The 13,762-nt window shown below is 32.6% G+C and overlaps 2 protein-coding genes across 2 annotated transcripts in view; one reads left to right on the forward strand and one right to left on the reverse strand.

Annotated features, from left to right (window-relative positions):
- Window positions 1-7,497, forward strand: part of LOC126734990 (dynein axonemal heavy chain 6) — a 126,708-nt gene extending 119,211 nt beyond the window's left edge. The window contains exons 58-65 of the mRNA XM_050438854.1: window positions 1,019-1,219; window positions 1,391-1,632; window positions 2,595-2,765; window positions 4,443-4,622; window positions 4,672-4,764; window positions 4,830-5,030; window positions 5,089-5,206; window positions 7,022-7,497. Coding sequence (XP_050294811.1) covers window positions 1,019-1,219; window positions 1,391-1,632; window positions 2,595-2,765; window positions 4,443-4,622; window positions 4,672-4,764; window positions 4,830-5,030; window positions 5,089-5,206; window positions 7,022-7,251 — 1,436 coding nt within the window. The 3' untranslated portion in view covers window positions 7,252-7,497. The remainder of the gene's footprint in view (window positions 1-1,018; window positions 1,220-1,390; window positions 1,633-2,594; window positions 2,766-4,442; window positions 4,623-4,671; window positions 4,765-4,829; window positions 5,031-5,088; window positions 5,207-7,021) is intronic.
- The window catches only part of LOC126734993 (WASH complex subunit 5), a 249,917-nt gene that overhangs the window by 173,281 nt on the left and 62,874 nt on the right, over window positions 1-13,762 (reverse strand). The gene's annotated exons all lie outside the window — the stretch shown is intronic.

The raw sequence follows: 13,762 nt of genomic DNA on the forward strand, positions 1-13,762 counted from the left end.
GTGCATTTGCAAAGCTTGTGATGTTTTACGAACTGATCCACTAGGGTTTCGAATAATCGCAGCACGTACGGCCTCAACATTCTCAGGAGCAGTTGCAGTCCTTGGACGACCACGGGGTTTTGCAATTACAGCTGACGATGTTTCTCTAAACCTTCGCACCCAGGATTTCACCAAATTTTTGCTCGGAGCGTCCTCCACACGCCTAATATTGAAGTGAGCACAAAATCTTCGTCTTGCAACTATGTAAGAATCATTACTCTTGAAGTATGCCTCAATAATGAACGCGCGATGCACACCTGACCAACGCTCCATTTTGACTAAATAATCCGCATCGATCCACTATCGAACGCCGCTAACGCGGCTCCGCTATATTACACGGTTGCCAACTTGTTCAAGTTTTAAAAGGGAAATCCATTCTTGGACACCTTGTATATTTTATCTTCTATTACTTAAATAATTTTAATTTTTTGTTTTTAGTATTAAATTATTTGTTTGATTTTTTTTTTGATAAATAGATATACATCTACCCCCATTTTAAATCGGTATTTTAATATTTACCTAGAAAAAAAGCGGAAAATGCAGATCTTCATTTTAATTTACGGATTGAAGATTTTCGGACTCAACTAAACTAGAAAAGAAATTTACAAAAATAAAACAATTAATTCAACATAAATCTGTCAGATGAAATCTTTCTCATATTTGTTGCTGAATCCAGTAATAGGGGTCTCTTCTTAGTAAGTCTTCTTGACAGCTCGTTATTGCGTAAAAAAAAATTGAGCTATACCATTTTTCTACCTCATAGTTTTTGTTGATTTGTTTAATTTGTCTATTAGATATCTTAGATTTTTTTTTAAACTGCTTGTTATAAACTCTATGAAAATTTACTTAATTTAAATAAATTCTAATTCTTCTTAGGATAAAATAATCGTTATCCTGCATAGGCGGTTGCATCTATAGTATTAATCGTTATCTTATATAGCTACTTATAGGATTTAAAACAATGATATGAATATTTTAGCTCTTAAACAAAACTGGAGATCAATACTATTTGGAATATGTATGTTTCACGCCATTGTTCAAGAAAGAAAGAAGTTTGGACCACTTGGTTGGAATATTGTTTATGAGTTTAACGATAGTGATAGAGATTTTGCTTTTAATACTTTTAAAATGTTTTGTGCCGAAGGATTTATTCCATGGGATGCGTTGGAATATTTAACAGGTAAGCTGTCTGGAATAAAAACAAGTTGAATGAATCCAGCTTTTTGGAATGTACTTGTGCCTAACGCTATACTTCATTATAATTACTATTATTTGCTCTATACATTTAATCTTTTTGTGGCCCATTCGCAAATTAATAATGAATCACAAATAGTTTTTAAAATTTTTTTAGGCGAAATAACTTATGGGGGAAGAGTTACTGACTATTGGGATCTGAGGTGTTTAAAGACAATTCTGAAAATATTTTTTTCCCCGCCAACTTTGGTAAAAAATTATAAATATTCCGTTTCTGGCACCTATTATTGTCCGCAGTTTGATAAATTGCAAAACTATCGTGACTTTATCGACAAGTTTCCTATTATTGAGGAACCAGAAATATTTGGCATGCACGAGAATGCAAACATAGCTTTTCAGGTAAAATGTTTATATAATTATTTTTTTTATAAATAATAGTATAGCGAATTTCTAATACAGACCAAAATATCTTGGCTTCTGTGATTCAGCTGTGCAATAGCATGACTGTTCATTTATAATCTGGCAACCCTGTAATCGGTAAAGAGGAAGTTAATAAAACATGGCTACTTTCTTTCATAAGAGGCTCAGCGGCGTGTGCAATTTTATCTAATCAATATTATAAATACAACCCTTTTTTATAATAAAACTCTGAACGAAAAATATCACTAAATATTTCAATATTAGTCCATATTTTTAAACGCAACCAGATATCATCTCGTCTACCCATGACATTGAGCATAGCATTTAGGTGGAATTTAGGTTTAAAAAAGAGTTTAAGTCCTTTTTGGAACAATTATTTAGAGTGTATTCCATCAAGGGGTTGACCTCTCAGTACTTTTCAAGATATTCAAGATAGATATAAATGTATATTAGAGAATTTGAAAACTGTAATGAATAAATAATTGCATGCATAATACGCCATAAGTGAATTATGTAATTTAATTTAATTAGTTCAACTGTTTAAAAAGCCAAATTTTTGGCTTATATTATTTAATGAAATATATTAATATGAAGTACGGGTAATGCAGGTGCAAACATTATACTACAAAGTCATTGAAATTTTGACATATTAGTAGATTTTCACAATTAATTATTTTTGAAACTTGTGATACAGTGTTATATCTATAGTTTTTTTCCTAACGAGTTTGTGAACAACGCCACCTATTCATTAAAATTTAATTTTGTTCTATTATATCATTCACAAGACGAGGCGTTTTTCTCAAATATTTTACGAGATAATATCACGATTATAGAATATTTAGATAATAGTTTTTGTGACTTTTAATAAGTACCTATTTATGGTTACTCTTGTCGCCAACATAAGACGCATGACGACCTTAAATTGTATATTTGAATTTAAGATAAAAGAAACTCAGACAGTTATAAAAACCATTATGGAAAGTCAGCCCCGATCAGAAGGCGGAGGTGATGGAAAATCAAGTGACGAAATTGTGTACGAATTGGCTGAGCATGTTAGAGAAGTTATTTTAAAGAAAATAGAGACGGAAGAACTTAATATTTACATGTTTAAGGTAAAAACATATTTAAAATAGTATAAGTCATTCAACTTTATAAAATCAATAATACCTCATAATTTTAACTATTCTTTTTAATGATTTCCTTTATCGTTAGATATATTGACAATCATCGTATATAAGCAAATGTCATCAACATTGGGTAATCTGTAAAAAAAAGGTTGGTGGGGATAGTAAATTATTTAAAAGAGGCGTTTTTTAAATATTTTCGCAGGACGCAACAAAAAATAGGATTATTATATAATATAAGAATTTTATATAGTTCAATATCAATTTGGGAAAGGCGTATTTCTAAGTAACGTCTTCAGTACAAGACAACCCAAAAAAAACATGAAATATATATCAGGGATCATTGCGAACAGAACTGATCAACCATTGTATGACCTCCAGTTAAAATAAAATTCATCAATGTAGACCAAAAATATGTATACATAAGCGCGCTTTCAAAAATGCGGTTAATAATTTACATTCATGCAAATTTTATAATTTTTAGGGTTAATTCTACAAAAAGAAAAACTTATTAACCAGAAAATTTCCCAATATTTTACGATATACAAGATATCGGAGTCATGACTAACAATATAGCTAAGAATTAAATATTAGATAGAATTTTCTGATTGCATGAATCAATTTGATTTCTAATCACTATCGGCATTCTTACTAAAAGGAAATATGTGACCTACTCTTAAATTTTTTATATATAAAATTCTGTAATTCAATTTGCGAGAAATTGCCAGTACTGATTTTAACATAAAATAGGATTATACCACAACACCTTGCTGCTAAAATGAAACAAAATCTATAAAAGATCGAGAAAAAATACATCTAGAAAAAACATTGCAGAGAACCGAACAAAAAGACACCAAGAAAAGAAAATTAGTAAAAAGTAAAGCCAACGCTCGACCAATGTTATTTCTATATCTGACGGCATGTAAGCGAAACTATATGAAACAGTAAAACTAAGGAACGGACGTTAAAAACAAACACCCACAGAAAAAATTGAAATAACATGGAACCTATAATGTCTGTCCTGATGTTCAAACCTGTGACGAGAATGTATAAATGACAATTTCAGGTAGCTGAATGAATAATAAAATATAATAAGAACTAAATAAACAATTTAAACATATTGTCACCATGTTCTCATACTATTATTATATCATTTGGCTTTTGTTTACATAGTCTACCTAGAGCTATAGAAAACTTCTAACAGGAGCTTGCAATTTAGATTTTTGTAAAAATATGAAAACCAGAGATGCAATAATTAAGAAAATTAAAATGAATTTAAAACTAAATGAGAACGAAAGCAGCTTAGTTTGGGACAATATATGAAGATGATAGATTTTATTATGTTGTCAAAGATGTTTAAGGGAAATGAATGAAAAAACTATGTTATTTCTTTACTTGGCAATATTATACTATCTAATAATCACTGAGAAACTTGCATAATAAAGGAGTTCAAATAGTAGCAAATCATATCAGATAAGCACTGCAAACTCGCTCTAAAAGAAGTGTTTTACCCATGTGTTTTTCATTCACAATTAAGACAAATTATATTTTGTAAAAAGTAAAATATAGTTTATTTTTATTTGCAGTAATTTACAGACTATATCTATCACTTCTTGATAAAACAACAATAATAATAAAATAACTAAGTGTTATATTTTATTATAGAAAGATGCGAAGGGTCGTCTACCTTCACTTACCACAGTACTGACTCAAGAAGTAGACAGATATAACAAACTACTAAAACTGATCCATAATTCTATGGATCAACTTCAAAAAGCAATTAAAGGTTTAGTTGTAATGTCCGAAGCTCTCGAGGATGTGTACAAAGCATTTATGAATAATCAGGTAAAACATGAATGTGTTTTAATTAAGAACGGTGAGAACCATGTTTTAGGTACCCCACATGTGGTCTGCTAAAGCCTACAACTCTCTTAAAAGTTTGGGTAGCTGGGTAGTAGATCTTACACTAAGGCTTGATTTTATCAGTGTAAGTTTAATTAGTTGATAACAACGTTGAGAGAAAATAACATTGATCAAACCTATTTATTTTAGACCTGGTTAAGATCAGGGCATCCAACCTCTTACTGGCTATCCGGATTTTACTTTCCGCAAGGCTTTTTGACTGGTACTTTACAAACTCACGCAAGAAAGTACAATTTACCGATTGACAAACTAAAATTTGATTTTCTTGTAAAGCCTGTTAATTTGAATCAAGAAGAAATCATGGCCGTACACGTTCAAGAAGGAAGAGAGGTGCTGTTACTTCTACCGAACATAACACAAATAATTACAATAACATGCATTTTTATAGGTATATCAGGTATATAGACCTTTGGATACTCCATCAGATGGTGTACTAGTACATGGACTATTTTTGGACGCTGGAAGATGGGATATGAGAACCATGAAGCTAGTAGATCCTAAACCAGGTACTATTTTTTTTACTTTTGACACTTCTATCAAAAAATCGGTATCAAATATAACGATTAAGTGACTTATAAGAACTTTTATTATTTCTAAGCGTTACGTTCGCCTAAATAAAACAAACAGTTTGAAAGCAGCCTTTTGATGAATTACTCGAAATTACAACATAATTCCCGATTCAAAGCATGTCACTTACCGGAATATTTGGATTAGTTCAGTTGGATTAGGCTATTTTTCTCATTTTTAATATTCCACCATTTGTGTGCTGAAACCCTCCAACGTGTGTGTCGTAGGTAGAGTACTAACGCACTCAGGTAAATCGCAGTATTACCAGTTTAGTACTTGCTGCTTAATTAAGTATTAAGCTTCGAAAAGTTATACAATAAGAATTATAAAAATACCGAAGAAAAACTATATAGCAAACTAAAAACTTGGTAAAGGACAGAATTTAACTACTGAGAAAAATTCTTGCTGTGTTGGATCAGCCGGAACGCGACCCACAACGTCATTTTTGGGAGGTGCTATTACAAGCAGTCCCATTTCCGATTTTAAAGGTGGCTAGAGCAATTTTTTTTAATCAAAACCAAAGAATTCAATTTAGGGTGTCTCAGAGAAATGTGTACTTTTATTACCTCCTTTTTCGCAATGGGTAAAGCAATCCTTGGAAATTTATTGCCAGAATTAATAGATGCAACAATGAAGCTGTTTTTTCCCAAGAACGTGCTTTTTGTGTCCGTACTTTTGATGAATTAAATCATTCCTATATCGCAGTTCGGCGTCGGTTTGGTGCTCGTTAAGCTCTTCACAACGTCAATGAGGCACCTAGTACCAATCTCATCAAATCTTGGATAAATAATATTAAAGAAAGGGGTTCGACTAAAAATTTTTTTTCCTGGACTACGAAATGTGCGCACTAATCAAAATATTGACCATGTTCGTGATACACTTGCCAAATATCCACACAGATCAGTGCGAAAACGTGCTGCGGTTCTCCAGTTACATAAATCTAGTATTTTTCGCATTTTGAAAGAAGACCTTAATCTACATCCTTTTAAAATTCAGGTCGTGCAAGAATTAGGAAACAGATTATCTTATACGATTGATGTTTTCCAACCAAATGTGAGAAGGATGTGATAACTTTGACAGAATTTTCGTCTCGGATAACGCATGTTTTCATTTGCATGGATACGTCAATAAGCAAAATAGTCGTTATTGGTCAAGAAAATCTCCGAGAAAAACATCAATCTCCATTGCATAGACCTTAAGTCATTGTTTGGGCAGAATTTCCTCCAGATGCATAATAGGCCCAAACTTTTTTGTACATAACTACGGACAAACAGTTACAGTCAATTTTGTCAGTAAGCCGCAATAATCCATAATTTTTTTGACCCTGACCTCCAAACCTTTGATGGCTTTAATAAGCAGTTCTGTTTTCAGCAAGATGGGGCTACTTGTACAACATATAGCGGAATTTAATTGAGAAGTTGAAGAAATTGAATTGACAATTGAGTTAAGTTTATATAAACAACGTCCCAACAAATTTCAGCTTAAACAAACCCAACCCCACTAGAATTGCCAGGTTTTGCGATCCACAAAGTACTTTGGCATTAAATTTTTATAGGCGAATAAGAGTGACATAAAATTAATTCATTAAGAGACAAAATGTTTTACATAAACTTCTATAATAGTATATATTATGTAGTTTCAATCATTTTAAATTTTGTATCTATTAAAGGCTAGATAACATTTAAAAATCACGTCATGTAGGTCGCTTCTACCAATATGTAAATTTAACCCACAATTTTTTTTATTGTTTGTAGGTGAAATAAATCCATCATTTCCAGTGATCCATATGATTCCCACGACCGACATGCATGAAGACGACCCTAGATACGTCTGCCCTCTTTATAAAACATCAATAAGAGCTGGAGTACTTTCTACTACAGGTCACAGTACTAATTTTGTAATAGCAGTACTATTACCTACGGTGCAAACACAAAGTTATTGGATTTTAAAAGGAACCGCCCTACTAACTCAGATTACTGATTAAATTAACTTAGGATTCAATTTCTGTGATATTTTTCCAGCAACTTTTACGATAACTGGTGTTACAGCCGGCAAACCAACATTAAACTACTATGTCACAGCATTGTATAAGGGACCTAAAAACTTTATGATCTAACTATACATACGTTTAATGTTGATTTACCCTTGTAATTTAAATTAAAACAGTTTTTTGATTTCGATATATATTTTCCATATTTTATTGTTACAAATAAAAATTTTATACAAACAATTTTTCAATATTAGTTCCTGGTCAACCCCAAGTAAAGAATCAATTACCTTCTACAATTACCGAGTAGATCGTCCCACGGATGTCATGAGAACGAGCTATGTGTAGACCCCGAATACGTGCTTTTGGTGACCGAATTAGGTCTCGAAAACTCTAGAGACATGTTGCATACTTGGTACTATGTGTTGTGACTTTTAAGTGCGCAACTATTGTGGAATGTTTATTTATTGGTGCAGGTGGCAGCTTTAGACAATTAATTCATCAAAACTGCTTCATAGTCCTATGGTTGAAACATTTGGTGTGACACTTAAATTACAAAACAGTTTTACCACTAAACAAATTCTTTATTTTACTTTCGACTCCTGAAATTTAGAAAAAACTAGACTTAATTTTCTCCCGAAGATGATATTTTGCCCTCGATATGTGTCACGAAATAGGTGTCGAGGGTAAAATAAAGACTTCAACCAGAAATAAAGTGGCAAAACGGTTTTATGCTATCACTGCTTCAAGTTTTGGTCCAAGCCGTTTGGCTATTGTACATTCCTATGTTGACATTTGAATATGCAAAGATAGGCAATGCAACACTCTCGTGTGATGTTGGTCCTTGGAATTTACAACTCGATCTTACTATTTTGATGCTTTTACATAATACCGATATATTATCACGAACTGCTGGTGCTCTTAGTCCAGTCGTTGCTCTAAGATTTGCTGTTGTTGACAATCCTGGAACGTTTTTTTATCTAAAGCAATTTGATTTCCCTTATGATAAAAAATACTCTGCTATTTTACCAACAAACATACGCTAATTTTCTTAATTAGTGAACATGAGCAGCTTATATAAAAGGTGTTTTGTGTATGTTATGGTAAGTTTTTGTTGAATTTTCCTTTTTTCGGGTTACATCATTTTAATTATTATTTAGGTCTGATGATGCTCTAGTCGAGCGAAACATGTAACCTTTGTCGTTTTGTGTGAAAAAAAGTGCATATCAGCAATTACCCAGTGAGATGAGGTTTTTCCATACAGAAAATTATTTCAATAATTTGAGAAGCACATGTGAGATAAATATTATGGGACCTAAATTAATAACACTTTAATGTCTAAAAGAGTTCACTAGTGGTGAACGACTTGCAGTAGTTACATTAAGGAATGATATGACTTCAATATCTTCCTTAATTAATAGGAACATTTTTTCATGAAAAGGAACTTACAAAATTGATATACAGAGTGTTACAAAATTTAATGCGAATATTTTAAGACCGTATTTTTGGACTCAAAATAAGACTTTTTTTCCTATAAACATGTGTGCTAAAATGCACCCCCTCAGAGCTACACTCCTCGCAAATTTCTATAAGAAAATTGATTAATTGGAACTGTGACTAAAGTTATGCGTCAAATCTTTTGAAAACTTGCAAGTTCTCATTATTTTGGGTGCTCTTGACATTTTTCGGTCCAAAAATGCCCATCTAGAACACCAGAAAGCTCCATGAAAAAATCTAAAATTATCGTTTCTCGCATTTTTCGATACAATTAAATTGATCTGTCAAAAATTAAAGCAGTCACGGCCCACTTCGTTTTTTCTAATTTGATAGTTTAATCGGGTTTAATAAAGCTCCCCTTTCGTTTATATGCGCGATTTTCTCGAAAACGATTAGTTGTATCGAAAGAATGAAAGAGACGAAAATTTTAGACTTTATGATGGCTAATTTGATGGTATTGCTAGATTTTTAAACTTCTTATTGCATTTTAAGCCCTCCTGAATCATCCCTTAATATTGGCCTTACACAATTTTTGGAACGGAAAATCAAAAGAGCACCTAAACAAGCGGAGATCTGCAAATTTTCAGGAGATTTGACGCATAACTGTAGTCACGGTTCCAAATAATTAATTTTTATCAAATAATCTGCATAACAACCTGTATACCTATTGTATACATACAGGGTGCCCGGAAAGTCAACGACAATACTGAAGGGGCTGATGGAGCAAGTCATAAGCACCAAAAAAAAAAAATTACCTTAGTAAAAAATCGATGGTTTTCGAGATATTGGCACTTTAGTGGGAGTCACAAAAATCCTACTCTTGGATCAGATTCTCAATTGTCACGCCTTAAAAATAGATATTATTTTATATTTTTTTTAGCTTTTCAACACTGAATAGACATTTTATAAATCAAAGGCAAACATTACACTAAACAGCCAAAATAGTTAATAGGACATCTATTCTAAAATGAAGTATTACTTATTTTTATCTTTGACCAAATATTGGACCAAAAAATTGTACAACCTGGCTAATATCTTATAAAGTTGGCTCATTTAATCTACTTCCAAATCACCTAATATGTTTTAAAAAACGGTTTACTGTTATTGTGACAGAGTGAAAGATAAATCTAATCTACCTTATTTTCAAAAAAACTTAGAAGAAATTTAAAACAATCAAATATGTTCGAACGTTCTACCACCAACGCGAATGCAGGCATGACATCTTTTAATAAATGACCTTTTGATCCATCTTGCATTTCTGGCAAGATCTTTGGCTGCGTCATTTATTTGTTGCCGTAATTTAGCAATATTATTTATTGGTCTTGCATAAACCTTTTCTTTTATGCAACACCAGTAAAAATAATCAAGGGGGTTTAGGTCTGGAGACCTGGGAGGCCACAAAATTGGACCAAGTCGGCCGATCCAGCTGTTGGGGTAAGTTTGGTTTAAATATCGACGAACTGCATAGGTATAATGCGCCGGGCAACCATCATTTTGGAACCACATTATTCGGCGTCTGGCCCAAGAAACATCTTCTAAAAGAATTGGTAGATCGTTTTGACAAAAACCTAAATAAGCCTGCTAGTTCAAATTTTCTGGTAATTCGAATGGGCAAATTAAATGTCCGTTCAAGATACCGGTCCACATGTTTACTTTAAATCGGTATTGCGACCTTAGCCGCACAAATTTTGAACCACGTTGGAAAGTGTGTTGCATAAGTGCTTGTTTAGATTTTGGATAGCCAAATTTATTATTTCAAACAACGGTTTTTGCCAGACACAAGCTAGATTTGCAGGTTATGAGGATGTTGTTTTGATTAGAGCGTCCACATTATGAACCACCGCTCCAATATGACATAGATATGAAATTTTAAACAGTGTTGTAAATAAATTAAATTTTATTTCAAAAAATGTCCGAAGCTAACGAATTGCCATTTCGACTACCTATCACGAATGACCTACCAGGAGTTAATAAATTAAATAGAAGCAGATGAGATAGATATCCAATCATTACCATCAGGTGTGGAGTCTGATAATGACGTTGTGAAGGCGAGGAAATGTTTTTAACGTGACAACATACTTAATAGTGATAGTGGCTCAGATAATGGTTCATTATCTGAGTCATTTCTCGAAAAGATATAAAAAAAAAACAAACGTTCAACAGCCACCAGTTTGGGGTAAATTAGAAAGGCCTGAAATGCTTTTATCTTTTACCGAGGTAAGTGGCGTTCCAGAACACATAAAGAATTTAAATCCGACTCCTATTTTGCTGTTGCGTTTGTTTTTTGATGAAGATTTTATTGACAAATTAATGTTTCAAACTAATCTATATGTGGAGCAGAAGCAACTGCAAAGTGGTAAACCAGACATAAAAATAACAGTGCAGGAAATGAATGTTTCTTTGAGAGTCAATTTACTTATGGGAATTAAACGTTTGCCCAGCTATAAAGATTATTCGTGCAGTGCACCAAACTTACACGGCGAATATATTAGTTAGTTATGTCCGTCAAGTGGTTTGGTTGGCTATTGTCACATCTACATCTTAATGATAATTCCCTAATGCCCAAACGTGGTGCTCCTGATTGTCTCTATAAAGTGCGACTTTTATTGCAGCACCTGGAAAAAGCATTTAGCTTCGCTCTGTTGCCCGGCGAAGTATTGGCTATAGATGAATCTATGATCAAATTTAAGGGCAGAAGCTTCCTACAATAATATATTCCAAAAAAAATCTATAAAGAGACGGTATAAAATCTCGATACTTTGTAAGAAATCTGGGTAGAGAAACTGGTCAGCAGAGCTTGGGGTCAAGAGTCGTCAATAAATCAGATTATATTTTGAAAACTTTTTTACCATTAAATCATTATATCTAGAAGTTTTTGCCTACTTTTAAAGGTGACAGGGAATTAAATCGAGGTGAATTTGATTGGCATATTAGTGACACCAAATTATTTGCCCTAAAATGGAAAGGCATGAGATATGTACATATCTTAACAAATTACGATTCACTCGAAGATTGCATTGAGGTTAGACGACGAGAGAAAAATGGATCAGTTGTACAAGTGCCCTGTCCTAAAGCTCTTACTGATTATAATGGTAACATGAATGGCGTAGATAAGTTGAATGAGTTTTTATCAGGCTACAAAATTGATCGTCAACGCAATAAATAGTGGCACCGATTTTTTTTACTTCCTGGATGCTTCTGCAGTGAATACATACTGCATGTATATCTCATAGATCCACCTGGTAAAAAAAACGAAAAACAAAAATTTTAGAAGAGCTATAATTAATGGCCTTATAGCTCCAGCCTTACTCATCTAAAAAAAGTAATGATAGTACTGCATAAATTGACATAAAAAAATCAAAACTCTTCGTGCCTTAAGAAATGCGATTAAATTCATCCATTCACCAACTAGAACGTAACCGAGTTTCGAAGAGATGTGCCCTATGTAGCATCAAAGCAAAGCCAGTTCGCACCAATTGGATATAGGGTTGCCACGAGACGAGACGAGACGAGATAAAGAATTGTCTCGTCTCGTCTCGAAAGTTCGAGACAAATATTTTTCGAGACGAGACGAGACAAGCTCTCGTCGGGACAGGACCTTATCTCGTCTCGTCTCGTCTCGTCTCGTTTTGTCTCGAAAAGTTCTGATATCTATGTAAAAGCCCAGGATAAAACTTAAAAATTTAATAGACCCCAATAAACATATTATAGGTAGTTAAGTATGAAAGTTAAAAAAAATCATATTCGATTTTTAAATGGGCAGGTAGGCATGTTGGGAAAGATTTTTTCAAGATTTAATAAAATATTTATATGAGCACCCCATTAAAGTCATGCAAAACGCATTTTCCAACAATCTATAGTAAGCAATAATATAAAGCAGTCATAGTGTTTTTATAAAAGCGGCAATAGCGGAATATTGAAAATAATATTTTATATGCATTTAAGCTACAGTTGTCAACATACCTATTAACAGCAGAAAAATATCAATAAAATATTAGAAAGGTAGGTATTAAATTATTAAATAATATTATTTTTAATAAATTTAATATTGATTTGTTATTCGTTAAGAAAAAGTTATGTTATGGTTGTCACAGAACTAAGTATTAAAAAAAACTATTATTAATTATTATAGTAACAATATTTAATATTTGGTCATTAAATGCAGCCATAAACATATTACCACAGATAGCTCCGCGTGCGGAGCTATTTACATCTGTGATATTACCCTTAGATTCTCAAGTACTCATCAAGTATATTTTACCCGAAAAGGTTCTTTTTTATCGTTGCCATATGTTACACAAAACAAAGACATTGAAGTAAAGATTGGCTACATCACCGACGCACCGACCCAAAATCTATTATTAATTGGCTATTGAGATACTCAAAACTGCTTTTCAAAATATCGAAGGGTGAAGTGCTGAGCTGGGTACTTTTTCTTACGCATCCATGTTTTGAATTTACAGTTTGTAGTACGTTGTGGTTATGAGACGTATTATAGTTCTCGCTTATTTGCCTTTTAGTGCGGTGTTTTTAGTCGCGAAGTTTGTTTATTTTATAGTACGTTACGCTACGGAAGCTACGGAAAAACAATTCACTGTATAATATACAGAATATTTATTTAATATTACGAAGCTTAGAAAAGTGTTCTTGTTCTTCGGATAAAAATAAGCAAATTTCTAAAAACCTAACAGTACTAAACGTCTTTGATTTTGAAACACAGCGGTAAAGTTTTTTTTTCCGGAGGAACTCTCGGAAGACCACTCTGTATTAATAAATAGACAATATCATACACATTTTTATGATTTTTAGTACATTTTATACAATTTTTTTCAGTCAGTAGCGTTCGTACGGATTTTGCATTGAATATTTTAACTGAAATAATATGAAATCAAAACAAGTATCACTTAGTTTCTTCCTTAAAACAAAATTCATTTGTAGAATCCTCATTTATTTTTGAGTAAATTAAATCCCTTTTTTTTATTCGACGCATACACGATTTTTTTTTATAGAA

Source organism: Anthonomus grandis, chromosome 4 (assembly GCF_022605725.1).
Source record: "Anthonomus grandis grandis chromosome 4, icAntGran1.3, whole genome shotgun sequence".
Classification (NCBI taxonomy): Eukaryota; Metazoa; Arthropoda; class Insecta; order Coleoptera; family Curculionidae; genus Anthonomus; species Anthonomus grandis.